Source organism: Halichoeres trimaculatus, unplaced genomic scaffold (genome assembly GCF_033239565.1).
Source record: "Halichoeres trimaculatus isolate MK-OKI-2021-1 unplaced genomic scaffold, fHalTri1.1 fHalTri1_scaffold_23, whole genome shotgun sequence".
NCBI lineage: Eukaryota > Metazoa > Chordata > Actinopteri > Labriformes > Labridae > Halichoeres > Halichoeres trimaculatus.
The window spans coordinates 3,100,284-3,124,599 of NW_027437201.1; the positions used below are offsets into that span (position 1 = coordinate 3,100,284).

The 24,316-nt window shown below is 39.6% G+C and overlaps 2 protein-coding genes across 2 annotated transcripts in view; one reads left to right on the forward strand and one right to left on the reverse strand.

Moving 5' to 3' along the window:
- Window positions 1-1,997: 1,997 nt before the first annotated feature.
- On the reverse strand, window positions 1,998-6,356 carry LOC141785155 (C1q-related factor-like). Its single transcript, XM_074663310.1, has 2 exons — window positions 5,576-6,356; window positions 1,998-2,907 (listed from the first exon to the last, which is right to left on the reverse strand). The coding sequence occupies exons 1-2, from the start codon at window positions 6,209-6,211 to the stop codon at window positions 2,728-2,730; spliced, it is 816 nt and encodes a 271-aa protein (XP_074519411.1). The 5' UTR covers window positions 6,212-6,356; the 3' UTR covers window positions 1,998-2,727.
- A 6,653-nt stretch (window positions 6,357-13,009) lies between these two features.
- The window catches only part of LOC141785398 (vinculin), a 39,365-nt gene continuing 28,058 nt past the window's right edge, over window positions 13,010-24,316 (forward strand). Inside the window, exon 1 of the mRNA XM_074663719.1 lies at window positions 13,010-13,358. Within this exon, the coding sequence (XP_074519820.1) occupies window positions 13,191-13,358 (168 nt within the window). The 5' untranslated portion in view covers window positions 13,010-13,190. The remainder of the gene's footprint in view (window positions 13,359-24,316) is intronic.

The window sequence follows — 24,316 nt, forward strand, 5'->3', positions numbered from 1 at the left end:
TGATAAGGGCATTGATATCAATAAAATCTTATCAATGCCCATCCCTACTTGAACTTCTCACTCAATCTCATGCTTTTTGCTTATTGGATTGTTTTTTTGTGTGTGTTTCTGTTTCTTCTTGGGGTCGTCACTGCAAAAAAATGTAATTTTCCCAAGTGTTTTTGTCTTATTTTAAGTAAAAATTTTCTTTTTACACTTGATATGAGCCACATAAAAAAAATTAAAAGACAAAAAGGACAAAGACAAAATTCAGGTCTGAATTGTAAAGTAGAAATGCTGCCAATGTAACAAGAATTTTTTTTTTTTTTTGATTTGCTTGAAACTAGGGATGGGTACCTTTCACACCTGAAACGATACGGTACCAAAGCCCGGTACCTGGCAATCGGTACCGGTACTCAACGGTACCAATTTTCGGTACTTTCTTGTGTTTATGTGGTAGAGAATATCAATTTGTTTACTAATGAAATATAAAAATAATTCAATTTAACATATTTATTTTTCGATATATAACCTTGCAATGGTGTGTTCATACCCAGCGTGGAAAATTGCCTACTCTTCTATTCCCCCACGGTCACAAGGATGTGTTTAGGTACCTAAACATGGTACCTTTTGGTTTTTACCTGAGTCGATACTCGGTACTTTTGACAGCATTTGGTCGGTACCTGTAAAAGTACCTAATTCAGTACCCATCCCTACTTGAAACTAGAATAATGTCTTTATACAAGTAACTTTTCTCTTGTTCTATTAGCAGATTATTTAACTTGTAACAGCAATTCAGACCTCATTTTTGTTTCTAAATAACTTGAAACTAGACATGTTTCCGGACGGGTCAGGTGAATGTGGCTCATATTAGGTCTAAAAATACATTTTTTACTGAAAATAAGACAAAAACACCTCTTGAGAAAATATCAGCTTTTTGTATTGTTATCGTCCACATGTTGCATACTTGAACAGTTCCTGTAGTTTTTCAGTGTTTCTCAGTCTTCAGGCGTTCGTCTTTGACATCCTGACATGAGGTCTCTAATTTGACGATGTGCTCATACGCCCTGCAAGGAGGAAACAGCCTCCGCAGCCCCCCTCCTTGGCTGGAGGGTGACCTCTGCTTAGGCACGGACCCTCGGTCTTAATTGTATCTGGAGGAACTCTGCTGCATAAGATCCAACCAGAGGGCTCCATGGCCTTCGCTGTATGGAGCGCTTAAACAGACGACAGGATGCTCTACCCTGCACTGCTGTTCCAATCAACACCGTCTCCAAAGAAAATGTTGAATTTAATTGAGCTCCATGTGACATTTTGAGATGAAGCATCAGGATGATATTCAGTTTTGTAACCTTTGAATGACTAAATGTGACATTATTTTCAGATCCACAGCTCCAGACACGCAAAACTTTTTGTTCACCAAGTTGAAAAGAGGAAGTTTTCCTCATGTCAAAGGTGAATGATGTCCAAAGAATTTCACAATATCAAAGTGAGCGCTCAAGAAAACAGAAAAATAAATATACAGCTTTCTACAGTTTGAGCCTGGAAGCTATTTTCTTGTCTCTGACACTTGTGTCGCCGTCACAGCAGAGCATAATTTGCCCTGGATTACTTTCCGACACTGATCTAAGCTTTGTCATGATACGTTCTAACACCCGTCCCCTGACTTTTTCCTCGCTCCATCCCAGCGTCTCCACACCCATTAGAGAGCATGAAAAAAGAAAAAAAGCATCTCTCCTTTGATTGTGCAACACAATCATCTCCCGCTTCACTTGGCATTTAACACAGCTGTGATTTCCACTCCTTTTTTTTTCTCCCCCCACAGTGATCATCCCTGCGCTGATTGCTGGCTCTCTTGTGTGTAACATTTACGGAGCTAAACGCTGGTTTTACTGGAAAACTGAGCGATGCAAGCAGCCGATAACGAGGGAGGTGACATTAAGCGTTGGGAAAAAGAAAACAGTTTTAATGAAAAAGCAACAAATCTGCACATATTCCAACATTTTTTAAAACCACTGTATTTCTCGTTATTACCAGCGCACACATACAGAACATTTGAACAGGTGTTGCATGCATGAATAAGAAAAATCCATCCCAAGAAATGAGCACATGAACTATTACACATTTCTACATTTATCTATCAAGAGACGCACATTGAGTGTTTTAACGTCCAGACACAAGAGCCAATATCAAACTTACAGTATGTACACAAGAAAATGCCAAATGTTTCACAGACATGATATTCCACATCTTCACTCAGAGACACAGCACATTATGTAGCATAATCTCAATTTGGCATCCAGTGTGTGACTATTCCCATATTTCTCCGCAAGCACAACATTTTATCACAGAAAAAAAGAACATAATCCCATTTTGAACACACACCGCACTCGCCACCACTGTTGGATCCCCACACTTGAAATTGACATGACAGCTCAGAAATGATGGCGAGGCTTCTGCACTGTCAGGACTGTAACTGCACCTTAGCGTGACACACGGCGGCGACTGTCTTGCGTCGTTTGGCTGCTCACGTCCCCCTCGCCCTCGTGGCATAGGCACCCTGTTCACACTGAAACGTATGGATGAGGAGGTGGACGGTTACCCATAACCACAGATCCGCAGCGTTAGTCACCGTGTCAGTACTGACCTCAAACGTGTAAATACTCTATCTGACTGTGGATGAGTGGCTAAGGGCAATGTCAACCTTACAGCAAGAGCAAAAAGTCAGAGAGGGAGCGTCTAGTCCCTTCAGTCGGCGTAGAGGATGAACCCTGAGAAGGTGCTGTATTTGTTGCTGTTGCCCCCATGAGCTTTCCCTCCATCCAGTTTTATGAAAACTTCATCGCCTGCGTCCAAATGAAGGATGACACTGTTGCTGGCATAGTCATAACTCTGGTCCTGGTCTTGGGCGATGGCGCTGGCTCTAACCTGGAATATGACACAAGGAAGAAGACAGGACGATGAATGTGATAACTCATTAAACATCCACATTTAGAGTGATGGATGATGAGGAAATGAAATCTTAAATTGATGCACACATAAGTTGAACTCAACCACCTTATTCTGAGAACAGAGCACGAGAACAGTGGAGTGTATCTGAGACTTCCTCCTAAGTGTGTCCCCTGTGGTAAATATCGTGTTTTCCTCCCATGACTCAACTGAAAGGGTCAGCTTTGAGTCAGTCTGCCTCTGAGGAAGGATGGCTGAGCATACTATCCCCTTTGCCTCCTGCTCTACATTCACCTTTTTTTTTTTCTTTTTGAGTGGGACACTAAAAATACCACCTTACACCAAATATGAGAGTCATCGTATCAACACAGAGTAATTACTGAAGGTGTTAGGAGCTGCTTTGTGTGACGGACAGATTCACACGTCAGGTCCAGTTAACACAGAGTGATCTGGGTTGCCAGGTTTGGTCTTTCTCCCTCTCTGTTTGTGGCTTCATCTTTCTGTGGAAATAAACTTTAAAAGTAAAGGTTGAGCTGCAGATGACAGCACGCTGATGGCTTTTTGACACGTCAGCCTGGTTTCTCTTCCCTCCCTGTTGCCAAACCCAGCTTTGCTCAGCAGCATGATGTCCTATATTGACAAGAAATACATTCACAGTCTGTCTTTTATCAGTATTTTGGTCATTTACACCAGTTTTTGCTTCAATCATTGGGCACATGTTTTCCTTTTGGGCTCCTTAAATGCAACTTAAGATATCTGAATCAGAAGTTTGAGTGTTTTGTTCCTGACTGGCGTTCATTAACCACAAAGGGAGTGTTTGAGTGTTTGGTCGCATTAGATTTTTTTTTTTTTTTCATTTAAGTATTTAGGCAAATTTGGTCATATTGAGGTTCAACACAACTTGAGAAACTTGAAATTCTCCTTTTATACTATTTTTTTTTTCTTGACCTTTTTACCTTTGATCAGGTAGATCAGCTGATAATAGACAGAATTCAGGCCCTGCTAAATAAGATCTCAACCACTTTAATTTTAGTTGAATATAGCTTTTTATGTGTAACTATGTGTATGTTTTTGCATCTACAGTGTCTAGTCACTCTTAAAAGAAGGATGAAGCAGAGAGGATATACCCAACAGTTGAATCAGTGAGATTTAAACATCACGCCAACCTTCATGTGTCTCCAATACATATCAGGCTTATTGGACCATAAACGCACCACTCATTTCATTTTATCCCTTTGATTTAAACCAATTAATGTCTCCCATTTTCTACATTAATAAGTGTTTTATGCCCTTTTAGAAATGTAAGTGGATAAGTGTTTTGATTGTGTCAGTGTGTGTCTGATTGGACACATAATTGTACATTATGTATTGTTAGAGCGTGTGGTACCCTTTCAGTGTAAAACAAATTCTCCTTACTGTGATGCACATAAATATAATGTGCAGATAATGTGAATAAAGTAAGTTTGTCTTGTGCAGTTTAAGGTTTATTTGTTACCCAGAGACAATACACCTACTTCAAACTGTGTGTCCTCTGTTTTTGATTACATGCTGCATCATAAAACAGTGAGGAATGAAATTAAGTGTGTAAAATTTGAAGAATGGTGTAAAAAGCTGGATATTTTGGCACCATGAGGATGATAATTCACAGGTGTGTGAGGTGTTGTGTTTACTCTGTGCTCAGCTTGCAGCAGCTCAGCCTGAGATGTTTGCAGGGAAATATCAAGGTTCAGATTTAAATGGTGTTTGATCAGTGTCTCCTCCCGGGGCTTTGAAGACATTACAAAATTACCCATGAATATAGCAAATATCATGATTTGAGAGTGAAACGCCTGGGCCTGACAGGCACACTGATAACGCACACTAGCACATCATGACTCCATGAAGTTTGTTGTATTTCAAAGGGCACCAGCTTTGAACTAGCCTCTACCCCGGGCTGTGTTCTGATGTGTGCAGAGTTGAGATAGGGCTGCACTTCTTCCACTCACTTCAACGTGTACATCATCAGATGTGTAATATGCACAGATACACAATGTGGCAGCATGCCACTGTGAATCGTCATTATACTGGGCTATAACACCAGACCACGACAGACCTGAAATCACTATCCACATGAACGCATGACTACTCCATTAAGACTGCCAGTACACTGGTTACAGCGCTCCCTGAGCAGATTGGTGTTGGTTCCTTTAATGTATGATTCAGAGTTCATAATGTCAGTAATTCTCTACTATCTCTAGCTCCATATTTAGAGTCATTTTTCCATTTGTTAGGGATCAGGGTCTAGGATTGCTAGGATACCAGTACTAAATGCTCCCTAAAATGCTACATCAGGTATAATAAATACACACAAAGGACTGACTATGACTAATACACCCTCCAGAAAGCAAGTTGATTTCTGGTAAATTATAACAACACTGTGTTAGAAGACAGTATGATGTTCGTCAAAGCTAACAAAAATAGTAAACAGTGCTTTTTGATTGATATTATGCTAGTTTTTTAGCCCCAGCAGGATGGCATAGGCCAATACCCAAGTCTAGTTATCAGAATTAGCACTGGAAAAGAAAAGAAAAGTATTCAGCAGCACTTTGAGACATAAGTTGTTAAATGTTGGTGTTGGGTCAGTTTTCAAGTTTCAAGTCTCACCCACCAGACCGTTCTTGATCAAGTCAGCCCACATGCTGGTACCATCTCCTCCCCTCATCAGCACATTGTAGATGAAAAAGTATGTTCCAGGAATTTTACAGGTGAACTTGCCCGTTGCGCCCTCATAGTTCCCGCCAATGTTGGTCACCACATCATCGAAGCGGAGAATATCGTAACCTTCTTGTGGGTTTCGTAGTCCCGCGTAAAAAGCCACCCGAGGGGAAGTGTTGTAGGTGGTAGTGCTGACTGACCCTTTCCCGCCCAAACCTAGAATCCCTGTCCGTACAATGTCAACGCCGTCTCCTGGTGGTCCTTTAGGGCCAGGTGGACCCGGCTCTCCAGGTGGTCCCGGGGGTCCAGGCTTACCCGGGCGTCCTGGTTTTCCTTGTGGGCCGTGAGCGCTGTAAGTAGGCAAGGGTGGCCCTATGCTGTGATCACTAAGATCTGCCTCGTTGTCCACCTGTAGGCCCGTGGTTGACGTGTCAGTTCCTGTGCCTGCTGTGCCCGTGCTGGGGAAGGGGTCACAGACCATGCGGCAGGTGCCCAGCATCTCGAAGTGGCTCGAGCTGTCATCCGCTCCACCTGTGCCAACAGAGCTGACCAGCACAGGGATGAGGACCACCAGCACCAGGACCAGCATGACCCCCACGGCAGCTGCCACCAGGGTCTTCCGCCCGATGCTCAGCCGGGGAAGGGGCTGCGCAGCCACCGTGGAACTCTCCGGAGTGGAAATGGTGACTGTGGGGAGTGCGTCCACCTGGCAAAACGCAGACACTGGAGATCTCTGTTGGTGGAGATGGAGAGCTGGTATGAGTGAGTGACAGAGCAGTGTAGGAGTAAAGGAGAGTGGAGCAAAGGACTGAAGTGATCAAAAGGAGAGAGGGATTGAGAGAGTGAAGAGAGAGAGTAAGAGGAGAGGAGGAGGGAGAGAGGAAGACGGCATGTGAGAAAAAAAAAAAAAAAAAGAAAAGACGCAAGGGGAGGAGAGAGTGAGCAACATACACTCACCAACAATCTGAGTCAGGGCTGAGGAGGGCACTTTCCTACTGGCAGCCAGGGTAGACATTAAGAAGGAGTGTGATATTTGGGGCACAGAACACGCATGGAGAAACAGATTTTCTGGAAGTTTGTCCAATGAAAAGTATCTTTATTTTAGAAGACACTATTTATAAACAACTAGTAAAATGTAAATACCTCAGTCACACTGCTTTGCACTGTCATTTTTTCCTCCATATTGGATATTTAGCAATGCTTTGGTGTGCTTAAAGAGAAACTGGGGCATCTCTGTGGCTGCACATATCTCCATGTTTATACTCTTGAATTTGTATTTTCTTAATGTATGATTGAATAGGAAACCAATTGTTTTGCCTTTTGTTTTTTGGGTTACATCTAAATATCTTATTTCTCCATCAGGAACCACTGTGAAAGGGGTGAATGTTTTCAAAACTCTTAGTATTTGTTATCAAAGTTATCCCTTGATCTGTCAGCAGAGAGGCTAAAGGCCTGCCTCTTTACCTCATTCTAACTTTGATGAAGCTAAGTTAAGTTGTGCTTTTTCAATATGGCATCCACCAATAATGGGCTTCAAAACTCTTAATCAGGAATAAATGAGTGATGTCACTGAGACTATGAACAATCTAAACGGACAGCTGCTGGTAGCATTACTTTTTATAGCATTAATACTTGAATGCTTGCATTAATGCTAGCTGTTCTAAAATTTCAGAATGCTACCTGGGAGAAGTTCCTGTGGTTAGGAAGCAATAACAGATATTCAGTGTTTAATAATAGAGGCTGCAGCACACGCTAAATTATCTTTACTGTTATACCTGACTTTTCTGTGGTCCTTTGGTTAAATTATAAGTATTGACTTGATTTTTATTAATATACAGTAAGGCCTACAAGCTAATGTAGTCCACAGAGACAGCCAGGCTCACCAAAGCCAGCTAGCTTACAGCTATCAAACTTATCATTACTCAGCAATTAGTGAATATTTTCTTCAGCTAATACTGTTCTTTTAGCATTAAAAAAAAAAAATTAAAGCAATTTGGGGAAGAAAATTGTTGACATATTTAGTCTAAAGAAAAAGTCAGGCGAAGAAGTTGTGGCTAAAGCTAAACTCTAGCATTGATCCCCAAATGTATGCATGCTACAATATTACATGCTAGGCGCCTGCCAAGAAAAATAATTTTGGAGATAGTTTTAATTTTTAATCATGACTTTGCTATCAAACTTAAGCTATTTGTTTTATCAAGGGTGGGATTGGGAATGTATGGTTTACATTTGTCCTTAGTTTTTAACAGAAGATAGATAGATAGATAGATAGATAGATAGATAGATAGATAGATAGATAGATAGATAGATAGATAGATAGATAGATAGATAGATAGATAATTTATTTATCCTGAGGAAAATTCAAGTTAGGCCATCAAAACTGTATGACTGACATTTAAGCTAAAAATTACTGAATAGTCCGCTTAAATAAAAATTAGCTCCACAGAAAACTAATACAACAGAAATCAACATACGATTCATAAAGTAAAGAACGACTGAAAATAAATAGTCTTACCCTAACCATATTCACGAAAAATACTTCTTAAATAAAAAAAACTTGACATTTACTGCCAAATAAATGTGTTTTTTAACATCAAACAACAGAATTTTGCTTCAAGTCGTTCCTATTTGTGACTTAAGAAAACTAATAACTCTTCCAGCTCAAGAGTTTTATCCCTCAGAAACAAAAGTACATTTCTTGCTTCACCTGAGAATATGAAAAGTAGTTTTTAAGATTGTTTATTTTTCATAATGATGATAATACACTGAAGCCCTGATGAAAGGATTAAGACAGAGTTGTGTTGGCCCGTGTAGCAGGTGCAGTTAAGGTGTTTTCTTTCCCCCTTTGCCTGGCTTGGTGCATGCTTGTGGGAGATGATCATTTCAAAACCTACACATTAAATACCACTTGGGTTTATGTTCTGTTATCTAAAAATAAATTCTGCATATTTGGTCCAAACTCGGTGTGCTGGCAGAGATGCTTCTGCTTGATTCTGCAATCATTGCCAGTTCTCGGCTCAGTGAACATTTTCCTTGAGTCGACTAAGTTGCTGCAGTGATGTGATTTATGAAATGTAAAGGTTTCTGGATGGTTCTGTGGGAGGTTTGTCATTTCCCTGAGAAGACATAGAACAAATGCTGCTTTTCTTAACTATTGAAATGCAACTGATCACAAAAAGTAGAGTTGAAAGCCAATAAAATAATTAATCTTAACTGAGTATGTAATGAAGAATAACAGGAAAAAGCCAATTAAAAGATGTTTAAACCATGAAGAGTTTTGTTTGATAAGTCAGGAAGTCAGAAGAGCAGATTCTTGGAGTTTCAGACTTTGCTCCCTCCAAGGAGAAAAAAACAGTGAACATGACGCTGATTTTTGAAAAAGGTACTTAATATTCCTCTGTCAACTACGCACAGTACATTTTGTAAATTCCTGCTCTGAAAATGATTACACTCCTACCAATTAACCAACAGCCATGAGACAGAAACACAGCCACACTGAAGCCAGTTACATAAACTTGGCTCTGCTTAAATCATCCAGTGATATTAGATTTTCATGAGTAGTTTGAGCAGGCGGTAGTTTTTTTATGACTCTCCTCCACATTTTTGATGCTGCTGTTGTCACAGAGCACGACAATGGTACTGAGTCAGGCACCCCGAGCACTGCTTTCTTGCTGAGTCTCTCTGGATGATGACATGTACCAAATCGGTGAGACGAAAATATCAATCAGATCGACGGAAGACATCTTTTTCTGCTGTCATGCTCTTTTATGTCTTACCATCAAGACAGTTAAACCGTTATCATTTGGTATCAGTTAGCAAAACACCACTCTGAGAATATAAGAGTGATGCTGGAGATTGCTGAATTAACACTGGCAATCTTGCCATGTACTCTAAAAAATACACCTGGACAGGCAAAGTAAAGGTTACTTAATCTCAAAACATTTTAAAAATTTGTTTGAGCCTTTTCTATGGAACAATGAATCAAGGACTTGGCTTTATTTGTTGAATTTAGTGCCCTCATGTGGTTTTCCAAACACACAACATCTTTATTCCCAGCTCCTCAGAGGGAATCCAAAGCTGTACTACAGCACAACACATTTTAATAAAATCTTAAAGAAATAAAAAAAAGGTTACTTCATAGATATTATGCAGGAATAGACTGCAAAAAATGCCTTAAACCTAGTCAGACAACATTTTCTTTTTCTTCTTTTAAAATTAAGCATAACATGTTGTTTTAAAAACATGTCAAAATACTTTGCTTGCTGCACTGGCAGCTATTTCCCTCATTACACTTGTTTATGTAATTGGCTTTATTTCTGTGCTTGTCAGGTAAGTTTAGCCTGTACTAGGGTGTGATGAGATATTTAGCCCATTAATGAGACAAAAAAAAAAAAAAAAAAAAACTCAGAGTGATGTTAATTTCAGCACTTTTCTCCCCTGTGAGGCTACAATTTGGTACCACCTTCCATAGTATAGTTAAGTATATGGGACTCACAGGAACTTTGGTTCAGGCTGGTTTGAATTCAGGTCCTGTAGGTCAGATCAAAAATCAAAGTACTAATGGGAAAAGAATTTGACCTTAAGATGGGGAAATGTTAAATATGTGAACAATTTATCACAAGTAGACAACAAATGTAAAGGCAATCCATCCAAAAGACATTTCCAGAGAAAAAGTTGACCTCAGGGTGGTGCGTGAGAAAAACTGAAACAAGAAAAACTGTTTCTTTTTCTCTTTTCGACAGGATAGGTCACGGATGAAAAGGACGCTAAAGGTGCTGAGACAGATTACTCTGTGGAAATGTTTCATTATGTTTGCCCAAATAAACTAACATTTTTAAGTATTCAAGAAAGGCTTCTTTTCAGACATCTTTCAGACCTCTCATGTGCATGCCAGTACCCTCTACATAGGCAACCTCTGTGGATACACAAACAAAGTTTACAGAACGACGTTTGGCCCAACCATCTGACTGTCCTGTGATAAATGACTCGGACAAAAAATCATCAGGGTAGACCAGATCTGGAAGTACATGGAGAGTTCAAGCTGGATAGAAATAGCCGTTCCAACAGGCCATGATGCTGACGCTAGCTAACAACCAGTTGGTGAATGAGACTGAGAGAAATCCTCTATCCATTCCAACTTTGTGGATGCCACTGAGAGACAGTGTGAGAGGAGAAAATGTTCCTTTAGACTTTCATCTGGACAACAGACAGGCAGAATGAAGGGGTACATGATGGAAACTATGATTATGTGGAATCTTTTGAATTACTAATGAACGAAAATTTCAAACAGAAGAAAAGCTCGACAAATCACCACAGATCGATTAAAGAGGTTGAAAATTCAGCAAGGTGCAAACTAAAATCTGCTACCATGTTTAGTCCAGTCCACAGGTGCATTCAGAGCTGATTTTTCCCATGGATTAAATCAGTATCTAAAATGAACATGATGGATATAGTATGAATGAATAGTTGAGATTGACTTGTGTTCTTCGTGCACTTTTCTCTGACTGCAATGACTTTTTTGACCCAGAGGATGGCGCCAACTGCTCATTCTTTTCAAAATATGTTAAAAATGCAAAGAAACCAACCAGGCTCCTTTTCCTGTGCTCTTTCAGTCATTGTGTGGTGGGAAAGGGCTTTTGAAGAGTGATCTTTTCTAAACTGGTATGTTTTTAAACGTAAAAGTCATAGTGCTGAGTACATCAGAACATCATTCCACTTCTGTGTAAGAATAGTAACTTCTCTTATCAGGCCAACAGTACAGGGAAAGGTGAAGACCACCCATCTTGAGTCGGCCTGCTCACATTCCAGAATAGACACAGGGGACTGCCCTGTCAGTAACTCGACACCAGGCCATCTTTGATGTCTATATTGAGGATGGACTCAGCTGGAGAGAGTTTTTCCTGACTTCTTGGAGGATGCAGGGGAAAATATTCTGCTGCTTGAGTATTTTTGATTCTGGTTCAATCAAGGAAGTGAAGAGAATATAAACTCTAGTGCGCAATTTTTGTTTTCTTTTTTTTTTTTTTTTTTTTACATTTAATTTGGTAGAACATTTGGATTAAAACTCCATATCTGAAGTGTAACCAATTAATGATTGATCAACAATAAATATCTTCAGGTATCTGTTTTAAATAAACCGAGTAACTTCTCATAATATGTCATAACATTTTTCTAGAAACTTTCATGGCACTAAAACCTCTTGAACTGGTGTCATAACCCCTTGTTTAAAAGAAAAGCATATCAGCCCCTCGTATGTTTACTCAAGGGTTCAAACAGAGTAACTTCCTTGATTCTTTCTATTGGGACTCTTCCTTTTTAGGCAATAGGCCGCTGCCTTGCAGTCCCTCCTGGGATTCTGTGGGAATTCCTTAGCTGGTACGCTTGGCCATTGGTTTTCATTCCTGAAATATCGTTATTTCAGGATATGAGAATGGGATGGAGAGCAGAACTGAAGAAATGGTGCAGAGGAGGGACTGAAAGAATGTCACAAAATGTCGCTGTGGGGCAATCTCAACCAGGCTGTGGCCTAAGTTTGTAAACAGTTGTGTGTGGGTGTGGTTTTTGCATTGTGGGTCAAGACAGAAAGAGATTTTATCTCCTAACCTGAGACTGCAGTCAACAAAGAGAGAAAAAAAAGCATCCAAGTAGTGGCATATGGCATCAAAATTGATGATTAAGTGTATTGTTTTGATTTACCAGTGAATTACAAAGACTAACTTTATTTAAGATCTGAAAAATAATTGCTAAAATATTTAAATGACTTTCTTAGGTCAGACAGAAACATTTTTTTTACGCAAGGACCTCGTTAACATTGTCTTTTTGAGATTGTGTCCACCTTTAAATGTACTTGTAAAGGCCCAGTGCATAAAAATGATAATTCAGGCGTTATTATGTGACAAAACATCCCCATGATGACATTTCATTTGCGACTTTATGGACTTAAGCTTTAAGCTTGTAAACAATATGATTCATTTCAAAGGACTTTCCTGTCAAGAAATAAATTCTTAAATTCTTTGTAAAAACTTATTTGGAATATCCTGGTCTAGCCTGTCAGTTTTCAGAAGGGTCAGTGAAATGCTCTCCTATCACTGAGAGATCCAGTGCCAGAAGCCTGTCTGAATGGTTAACCTACAGAGTCTGGAATCCACTTCTCACTAACAGTAGACACATATTTCCCTTTTTAGGGCATGACAATCTATTACGTAATTTAGGGAGCACTTGGATCTCTAGCAAACTCGCCTGAGTTGAAGCGGGAGGTACTATCCAGAGCGGCAGCCTAATTGACCAATCATACACCAGGGAACTTGCATTCCCGTTCTCTGATTGGCTAGAAGGCGGGCAGAGGTGGTGACGTTTAGGCTGCTCGCGCTACTCTCTGACTTGGAGTTTTCACATTGACGGTTTCACGGGAGTAGTTGTAGTTCTCACACCGGACGGGGTAACTGTCCTGGAAAAATAGGCTACTGGGGTTGTTTGACGCGTTTGTAGCTGGAGTACAGGAGATAACTGCCACAGGCAGTAGTTTATGTGCTTATTTTTCTCTTGGATAGTGCTCTAAAGTTGTCACGATGCCGGTTTTCCACACGAAGACGATAGAAAGTATCCTGGAGCCGGTGGCTCAGCAGATATCCCATCTGGTGATAATGCACGAAGAAGGTGAAGTTGACGGGAAAGCTATTCCGGATCTTACGGCGCCAGTGGCTGCTGTGCAGGCGGCTGTTAGCAACCTTGTCCGGGTGAGTAACTTTTATCCATAGTGAAAATCATACCTGATAAAGTCTACGGCTGCTTGTAGCAGCTATACCTGTCGCTCTTTGTCCCACACGGTCCGGTCCTAATACACGAACTTTGATTCACACCCGTCACTGTACACTTTCAGCTGCTTTGTCTCCTGGTTCTAGGACATGAAGGTATGCTATTTAAGTTTTGTGAAGTTGTTTGGCTCGGGGCAAAGGGCAGTGACGCCCTTTTCCCCTTGAAAATATGCCCTGCCTCCTCTGGTGCCGCCTGCCATATCCTGACGTAGGCACTGCTGCTGGTGTGTACACGCCAGGCACTGAATCAGACTACAGTAACATTATGTTTCATTTTGATTAAGCTAACAGCAAAACACTCACACAGATCCAGATTTACATGGATGAGAATGAATGAAACCTCAATGTAGAATGCGTGCGTTCAGTTAACTGAGTCATAATGAGTGGGTAGTTCAAACACTACTACGACTCTCCCAATGAATGAGTGATAATCAGAAATTCATAGATGTCACTCTTTAAACTCATCTGATTTTTTTTAAGTTGTGATGAAAAAAACTGATCAATTACGTGCCAGAGCTGCTGATTGGCATGGAATCACGTTATGCTGCCTTCACTGACTGATCAGACATTGGGAAATCATGGCACAGCGATCTTCAAAGCATCAATGAATGGCAAGAAGTGAATTTATTGTCAAATTATGATGGCTTATTACAAAATTTACTCAAAAGTGCTAATTTAATGTTTTTTGTGCTACTCCAGGTGTCAAGCAGTAGTTTTCAATGGATGAAACTGAAAGACAATCTAAAGGCTGTTACACTGGACAGTTCAGGGGATGTTACTCAATGCAAAATCTTAACCATCTTGATCCCTTCTATGCTCTACAACTCAATTTGATAAAGATAGGACACTGAAACATTCGTCCTCCACTATGGCTGCAAATTAAACGCCACAAAGTTTGAATTTCTTGTGGCAGTTCAATGCTGCCTTCACTGACCCATCAGAATTACCAGTTAGCCTCATCAAAAATGTAATATCTTTGGCTGGAAAGTGTGTTCTAATGATAAATTAGTTATCCAAAATGAATACTAAGGTCTGACTGGTCAGAGGTTACAAGGAAACCCAGACTAAAGGCCCATTTATGCTTAACGGATGCATGAGAGCAGTGATGGTAACATCATATGAAAAGGATGGATACATTTTTGTACGAAAAAGGAGGAGAAATAGGCCTTGATCCTGCATTAAAGCTACACTCTTCTGCACCTAAAGCAATTAAATCGACCCCAAATTGTTGACAAGTTGTTTGAATAAACTGCCAAATAACAATCAAGCAACAAGACCTAAAAATAAAATCCCCCTCCTGTAATTCTGACGCACTTTGGCAGGCACTTGTACATTTTCATACCTAGTTAGTGCCCTTGATTTCTACCCGCACGGCACAGTTAAAATGTCTCTGTGGGGCCATTAATTATGCATTTCCAAACTGTTCTTAGAGAAACATTACATGCACCCTGATGACCAGCTACAGCTGTGGGTTCACTTATATTTAGAATCAAAAAGAACCACAGTGGATGTTCTTCTGAGCAACTGTCACAGCTAAAAGTAAGGAAGTCAGAGTTCTGTTTCCTCATGTTTGCGTGAACACAAACCAATACTTGGAAAGTTTCTTCGAGAGGAAAAGGAGGATATGAGGCTGCTGTGAGATAGAGTGGTTTGTAAAAGGAGGAGGAAGGGATAGAGACTAAAATAAGGCAGACTTAGTTCCTGTGTGTCGTTCTCTGTGTCAGCCTGGTCAAGCATAGAGCCCCTGACAGTTGTTGGGAGATAAATTTGGACAATTGCACTGGTGTCTTCTGTCAGTGAAGATATTTGCCTTCCATAATGAGAGATTATTGAGTTCCCATTTACGTGTCAGCACGAACAAAACTTCCTTCCTCTAAAGAGCGTTACATAAACGCTTTAAGGTGACGTGTTATGCTTGTGTTTGATGTCATAGTGAGATATAAGGAAGACTTTTTTTTGCCAAATTAAACCACACTGATAAGACTTAACATTTAAAAAATCCTGGAGTGAAATAATGGGGTTAAATGTCACTTGGGACAGAAACTTGATTCTGTAAATATTTGTTTATGAAATACGATCAAACTGAAAGGGAATGATTAAAGGTTACTTTTGAGGAAACATTGTTAAAACATTTAAATCATCCTTACAATATATCTCAATGTGACAGATCACATGAGGGCCTGTGTCCACTGGCAGAATTGTGGCTCTGGCAGCCTCCAAAACCTCAATTTCAAAGCATTCCTCATTGCTGCTTTTGGTGTTTACTTTTATTCAAGCCCTTTTGATTAAAGTTTGTTTTCAGACTTTTCTCGTCATGAACCAGGGAGGACGTCAGGACACTGGATAGAGCAGGTGAGGGGGTGAGAATAGGAAGTGACACGCCGGCCTCATTGGGCGTTCAAACTTAACCGCTAAGCCATACTTGTACATCAAGGTCATTTTTCAAAGAAATATTGAAAAGAATGAAAAATAATTGTGTCTTGGCATTGAAAGAAGCAAATACCTGTGTTGTTGGAAAAAGTCCTCCCCCTTCTTGGCTTTGATTGGTTAGTGAGTAGGAAGTGACATTGACGAGTGGCAGGGTTTCATGTATTGAGATATTTTCTAACATAAATGTGTGAGTGCAGCAAAAAAAAAACAAAAAGAAAAACAAACAAAAACACCTAACATGTTGGTTTTGTATAGAAAATAGCTGATTCCAGAGCAAAAAATGCTGTAAGTGGACACAGGCCCTTGTTGGTATTGCTGTAGTTAACTAATCAGATTTAACTATAAGAGAAAGAAAAGACAATAAACCCTACAGCTTGATGTCTGTCACTTTGATTTAAAGTTCTTCTTGAACTCCTTAAACACTGCTGTAAATAAAGGGACATTACGCTACATTTCTGTTCATTAATCACACATGAACTCTACGCCTGTCAGCATTCCCTGCCTTACGAAACGTCCCGTGCAACCTCAAGCAGCTGGGGGTGAAATGATCCAGGCTCTTTGGACGCTTTGATTGTGATCAGATTTTTCCAGCGGTGGTCTGAATGAATGGAAGGGCCTGTAATTATTTCCAGTTGCTGTGGCAACATTACAACATGGATAGTGTTATGATCTCACAGAAGTTGGGGATCAGATGTCGTTCTGGTTTCATCTTGTTAGTTGTACATTGCGAAGCTTAGATCAGTAAATAAACAGTGTGAGGCTCTTATCTTTGAGCTCTTTGTTAAAAGAATTGAAGACTCTCTGAACGAAGTGGTTTTTTTTTGTGTTTGCACCTGTTTTATGACTCAGTCAGAGGAAGTCTGAACCTTCTCATTAAGGAGTAAATTACTGTTGAAGGAAGGCTCATGCTTAGAAAAGAAAGGGAATGAAGTTGTCTATTATCATTACACCATAAATATACGAAGCAGATTAGCCAAAGAGAAATCAAGTCTACCTCATCGTCCGTGTTGCCCAGAAAACCACATGTTGCACAGACGTCCTTCTTATGATCTCTCTTGAATTCTCCTGAGCCAGAATCTTAAGCACACTTAATCAAGTCAGACTCAGGATGGAAAATGTTCATACATTCTGATGGCTGCGTTGGGTTACTTTCCAAATCCATAACAAGAAACTCAGGGATTCCTAGGCCTGTCACAATAACAAATTTTGCTAGACGGTAATTTTCCAAAATATTATTTCCGATAAATTATATTATTGTCAATATTATTTTGATTTTTTCCCCCTTTTTTAATTGATGTAATTATGATAAATGGGATAATAAAGTGAGTACAACATATCAAAAGCAAGAAACTTTAATTTCTTAAGAGTATTTAACTGTAATTAAAAGTTCAGGATCTTTTAAATCAAATAAATTCAACAAAAAATATAATAAATTTAACAAACAAGAAAGAGAAAAAAAATACAATGAAAATGAAATGGACTCTCTTTTAGAAAAAAATATATGTCAATGAAAATAATTAATACTAATCAAAAACAATGAAACATAGACCCTATCTCTAAAGAAAAAACAAAACTCCCCAAAAAAACCCAACAACAATAAAAACTATAGCTTAAATAAAAGGGAGTTTATACAGTTCCTGAATTGTTTGTAACATGTACTTTTTCCCAGTCAATCCGTACTGTCTGTCAAACATTTTGAACATTTCTGGCTTTCAACCGTATTGAAGGGCTGCATTTCTTTGGCAATGTAGCTGTCTTTAAGCGCCCACCAATTGGCGCTTTTATTTCTATTTACTTTGCCGACCAAAAGCCTCAGTAAGAGCGGATTGTCAAAGAACAAGGCTCCGCTGCACCTCCCCTTCTTCTTCTTCGTCGCCACTGTTTTCAAACAAATGCGACATATCAGCTCGTTGGTGTTCATGAGCTCACACTTTGTTCATTCTAATAAAAAAACAAAATATGGGACTGTGGCAGGCGGCTTAAGAAGCGTATCTTTTGTGCCATCACTCATATTAGTGTGTGTTTCCTCCTTACCCCTCAGGACGCTCACTTCAGCTCTCTCCGTGTGTACAAGCGAGCAGCCCCATCTTCACCCCAAAGATCGCATTTTTGACAGATGCTCACTCCGCTATAAATCCGCTACAGAACCTATGCACCCCGATGTTAGGAAAGATGGACGTAGTGAGTCATCTTCTCATTCAGCCTCTTTGGTGGAAAGAGAGGAGGAAAACAAACATGCATGCACGTGTCACTTTATCGAGGCTGGCAAACTTACCGAGGACGTTTTTATTTATTGTTCGGTTAATTGATTTATTGATTATCGTGATAGGCCTAGGGTGAGGCTTTGGGCTGCCTGGTGCACTCACTGTGATAAATATGCAGACTTTTAAATTATTAACCTGAAAGAAAGGACCTAATCGAGTTATTCCAGATGCATGGAGATAAAAGTGACCCAGAATGTTTCAGCTAGTGAGTCAAATATATTTAGCCTAACTGAAACCCTTCATCATCTTTGACTCTGAGTTTTCTGATTGGGACAATGAGCCCAGCCTCAATTAGGGATGCATCTGAGGAATGTGGAGAATTCCCAGCTAGAAGGAATGCATCCCTGCTCAGAGGGGGGTTAAGCTGCACCCTGTATTGTTTTTTGCAGGAACACTGTGTATGATCTTTGATATCTGTTTGGCTCTTAGTGCAGCTTGAAGATGGTGCGAACGTCTTTACCAACAGGATGTGGCTGAACTGTACTAAATGTGGCTTTTGGGCGATGATGTTTAAACTTCGTCATTCTTGCACAAGACATTTATGCAACAAGTTGGGCTATAGTGTTTCACAAATAGCTTGTGCAATGCTAACATAAACCCAAGGAAAATAACTTGGTGGCAGGAGAGTGTTTGCTTTGTAATTAAACCGTTTAATCCAAGCCATTCAGTGCAGGATTAGACTTGCTTTTAACTTCACAGCTGAGCTGACACACTGAGTTTAAATGTTGTCCTTCCGTGGTACGTGGAAGAACAACATGCTTCTCTGTGTCAGCATTCTTCTGAGTTGACTGAATGGGGTCCTGTTGTACTTCATTATTTTTATAGCTCCTTTTTATAGGCGTGGGATAATGAGAAGAATGCCAGGGATGTAAGGTCCTGGAGGAGATAAAGTCCTGTTACGCTTCCTGTTTGCACACATTACAAGGCTCTCATGACTTGAGTTGATTGTGCTGTGTGTGGATCACTCACTGGCTGAACTATTTTGACATTTGAGCAAAAAAAGAACAATCTGTCATCTTTTTCTGCAGTTTATTGACTGCAAAGTTTATTGTGCCTGACCACACCACACCAAAGACGTAAGGCTAAGTTGAAATCCTGAGAAGTGTAGAAATTGTAGTTTGTAAGACTCACACATGATATGAATTCATACTGCACCTGCATTGTCTGCTTTTTCATCCGCCAGAATAGGAGGCAGCAGACGAGGAGTGTTGAAGTGATGAGGAAATGCAGGAAGCCAAGTCAGGAAGACCCGGCAGCTGTCGGCCCCACTCAGGAACAGCAGCGCGAGCCAGGGGAGGGAAACCCCTCTCTCTCTCTCGTCTGTAATGAGACTTTAATGGCTGCTGACTGTTACAAAGAATACAATAACGTAGAGGCTGCTGCTTTTTCCAAAGTAATCAGGCTTAAACAATTGAGAACAAATGCTTTGATGGAATTAATTTCAATGGCATCAATACAGCTTTTTGCTTCAATTTATAATCCTGAAGAATAACGGTCACTAAGCTGTTGATTCCTGCTCTGCTGAGGAGTTACAGGCAAATAATGACTACAGCCAAATCAAGAAAGAGCCACAAAGAGGAAAACTTTGATAAAAAGGGTCGTCCAAATAAAAGAAAACAGTGGACATTAACCCCATGACACATTTAAATCTGGTGATCTGGATATTTGACAGTGAGGTCCAAAACACACCTGCAAGTACTGCTTCAAACATCTCACCTGAAGCTTAGATCTACAGTATTTTTACTGGCACAGTATGTTGTATCCATTAAAACTGACAAATAGTTTAACCATTTGACTCTAGGTTAAAAACCTGGAGTTATAAACATTTTATTGTCAGTTTTCATCTCTAACAAATACACACCTGTGGTTCCCTATGTGGGGGTTAAAAACTCCTATTGGGTCACAAAACATAGGTATTTGGGTTGGGAAATGCCTCCAACGGCACAAATAATTACATTTTCATATTTCATTCATTATTTTCTAAGCATAAATAAAATAACTGTTTTGATATAAAATCACACAAACAGGAAATATTTGATCTGTGTCCATGACCTGTCCCTGTATTGCCACAAAGCTCCTGAGGTTACAGAGCCAGGAAATAAATGAGTTTAGGAAACAGGGCAATATGTACGGAAGCGTATTGCATTCACTTAAAGAAAAAAAAACAACTCAGGTTTTTCAGAGTAATTTATTCTTCCGTTTGTTTTTTGTGGTAATTAATTTGTTTTTCTGATTTTCTTCTCGCAGGATTTCTAAGTATCTCGATACTTCAGGAAAAAAATGCTCAGAAAAGCAGAAAGAAAGTGATCTGAAAACAGAAAAAAAAATACTCATAAAAAACAGAAATAGTTATAACAAAAAACAAACCAATAAAAAACATTAATCAGAAAAACAAAATTAATTACCACAAAAAAATTACTCACAAAAACAGACATAATTACAACAAAAAACAAACCAATAAAAAATATTAATCAGAAAAACAAATTAAATTACCACAAAAAATTACTCATAAAGACAGAAATAATTATAACAAAAAACAAACAAATATAATAATCATAAAAAAAAAAAAACCAATAAAAAAATAGTATCAGAAAAACAAAATTAATTACCACAAACAACAAACCGAAGAATAAATTACTCTGAAAAACCTGAGTTGTTTTTTTTGTCTTCAAGTGAATGCAATACGCTTCCGTAAATATGTGCACATACATAGTCTAAATTTTTTTATGCATAAGCAAAATTAAGTATCTTGACTCACTCAGACTAGGTGCAACATTGCATGTATTTTCAAGACATGTCACTAGAGAAATGTGCTGTGATTGGCTGAAATACACCTGGAAGAAGCGGAAAGTTTGTGTCACATTTTTCTTTTTACAACCAGCTGTTTGAAACCTGAAATGACCTACACATCGCATCTGGTCTTAAAGAGATAAACAAACACATGTGGCATCCAGCCTTAAAGTTGCATGTAAGGTAATGTTGCATCTGGTCTAAATGGGTTATGGTTTTTTTTTGTCATTGTCCGTTTATGTCTGTTTATTTGATTGGCATGTGAGGGTGATCCCCTGTCATGGGGTCACAGGCCTCCAGGACCTATCTTTTGGGCTGGAAATTTTGGGAATGGCCAAAATATTGATCAGTTTCAAAATAATTCTCCAGAGCTTATTATATAACCACTGTATTGCTTTATAACTAAAGCTAATTCCTTCTGTTTGCAGCTTTAGGAGTCCGCAACAGTAGCCCAGTTTGCTGTTAGGCCCATAGGTCTCATTAAACCTCTTTACCAAAGTGCAAACAAATATTTATTCATCTGTTATATGTGTGCACTATTAGCTTTCAAACAGTTATTTCTTCCCCCCATGTTTGATGACAGTTCAAATGTTCCAACTGCAAACTTCACAGTGTAACAGTGAACAGTTTAAATCTGGTTTATGGTGCATTAAATCCCCAACCAGATGACTGCGTGGTGCGTTGCTCCTTCCTCTCCAGCCCTCAGCAGACGCAATAAAAGTAATCTCATGTTATCTCAGCTCCTTTAGCAATCCTTGTTCTGGTGGAAAATCTCAACTCCACTGTGACGGGCCCTGCATTGACTCACTCTTCTTTTTAAGAGAAGGATTCTCAGTCATGAGTGCCGCTCCCCAGTAACACTGAGAGAGCTGCTTAGCTCCTGTAACATGAGAAAGATAGTTGTGATAGATTCTCTCTGCCTGAAAGGGCTGTTTTGCTTGCACCAAGTGGGTTGTTTGATTTGTGACTTTCATCACCTTAGACGCCTCACGTCTGGATACTTCCTGAGCAAAATTAATAAACCTCTTGACAGAAATATGGTGAGGGTGTTGACCTTTGGTGCAACCTCTGAGTCATTATTAGTCAAAAGTCATGTGATACTTCTTACTGGTTGTGGGAGTATTGATCAAGAGGAGCTAATGGAGTGCTGTGCCATCAGATTCCCGTATGAAGTCACTAAGAGCGGTCCTCGGCGTGTGACTCTGTTGGACATTGCTAAGGGCAGCAGTGAAAGCCCTTGCCAGCATTTTGCCATTACAGACCCCGGTGGTCACCATTACCAACGCAGCATTGTGCTAAAAGTGGCCAACATGTGAAAGGCAGGCAGTGTCTTGGCAGCTTTGAGCGTGTCAGAGCGGCCTTTCTTCTCCCAGCAGAGCGATGGGCTGCTGTCAACAAAGCCCAGCCTGTTCTAAAGGAGCAGCCACTTTATCAAGCTACTTCACAACACAGGCTTTTCACAGCGCTCTCGTACCGCAAAAGGAGTGTCAGTGTTTCCACTTCAGCCACAAATGGTAAAAGAGACAAGTCAACCAGAGGAGTGAGGGAGCTGTGTGAGAGCATGATGGAGGATGACACTGAATCAGTTTGAAAGGTTTAGAAAGAAGAAGGAAGTGAAAAATGTCCCTGTTTGGATGATTTGCTAGAATCTATTAACAGAGGATTATAATTGTGTTGTGGTTTGGTCTGTAGCAGTTGACTTTGATAAAGAACAAGTTTGAATGAGTTTCCCTTTTGCTGCTTTACCTATTCTTTTTGGTCTGACAGACGAACTTAGACAACAAGTAAACAGTAAAAACTTTGCCCTCCAAAACAGGAAACTACCAAAGGACACCTGTTGTTTATGTGTTTATATCTATGATATCTTTCTCTTGGTCTATTTCATGTACAGTGAAATCTTGAGTATAGGTCACACCAGTGAAATAGATGCAGTCTGATTGATTTACTGTACAAACTGGAATATACATTCTACTAGTATACTAGATTCTACTACTCTCATTTACCGTAACATCTAGAATGTAGGCCACACTACTTTAGTAGATGTTGTCAGATTTAATAACCACAAAATCTGGACTATACGTTGGTCTGGTATACTAGATGCAGCCAGTAATATGTACCATAAATGTGGAATTTAGGTCTTACAAATTTATTAAACGCAATCCTTTTAACCTCCTTCGACCCGCGCTTTTGTCTGGGATGCATTTTTAATTTCTCCTTGCTATTTGGGGTAAGTAAGACCTATTGAGTATAATAGCTAAGTACACTGTTTTTTCACTGAAATGGGTGTAATGTTGTGATTTCACCAAAAGATGACTTGGGCAGTGTCCCTAAGTGTAGCTAATAGGTCAAAGTTGTTTAAAAACTGAAGTATCATGGGTCTGAGAGGCAGAAGTGTAATGTCCAAAAATGTGGATGCTGGGTCGTAGGAGGTCAAAGTACCTGCAAATTTAGAATAAGCCTCACTAGCATGGAAGACACTGTTGATTTTGTACCGTAATGCCTGGAATATAGGTTGCACAAGTATACAAGCTGCAGTGGGGTTTAAATACCATAAAACTTGGAATATTGGTTGCATTGATGTACTGTAGGAAACTTTTTTTGTTGTAGTGTAAAATTTGGATTATGGGTTCTTAAGTGTCCAAGACAAAGTCTGTTTTGAGGGTCTTCTAGAGAAAGAAAACCTTTCTGTTTAACAGTATGGCCTTTCCCGGAACCACTTGGTTTTCACTATGTGAAGTAAGCTACTGGTACAGCAGTTGAGCTCGGCCAATGGTGACCTTGAAGGTGGTAAGAAGCACGTCATATGAGGCCATGACCAATACATTGTAATGCACACCAACCACCTCTACTGGTCACTAGTTGCTTTAGATCAGGGGTGGCCAACCTGTGGCTCGCGAGCCGCATGTGGCTCTTTGCCTTTCGGTGTGTGGCTCTTTGATCCATTCATAAAAAATATATATAGTTATGAGTAGTGGTGTGCCGATCAATCTAAACTATATATATATATATATATATATATATATATATATATATATATATATATATATGCCAACATTGGTACCGGTTGGGATTGATACTTAAGTTTCAGTTTCTCTTCTCTTGTACGAAATGAAACACACAAACACAGTAAATCTTGCTTAAAATTGGAAATGTATTGATTTTAATTTTTATGTAATTTCGTTTATGTGTGAGAGGAAGTGTGTTTGTAAGAACATGTGTGTGATGTGGCTCTCTGTAGTAGCCCAGTAATTTTTGTGGCTCTTGGTCTCTGACTGGTTGGCCACCCCTGCTTTAGATTAAGGAGTCTTTAAAATCAAAGACTTTCAGTGAGTTTTAGCATGAAATGTTATGAAATGAAATATTAAAATAAAAACAACAGATGAACCAGTGGTTGAA

What these genes read in the sequence shown, in the direction of transcription:
- LOC141785155 (XM_074663310.1), bottom strand. Translation starts at nt 6,211, where the DNA reads ATGCTGGTCCTGGTGCTGGTGGTCCTCATCCCTGTGCTGGTCAGCTCT. An exon ending in ACTTGATCAAGAACGGTCTG is followed by an intron (nt 2,908 to 5,575) that starts GTGGGTGAGACT and finishes GTCATATTCCAG; the next exon opens with GTTAGAGCCAGCGCCATCGC.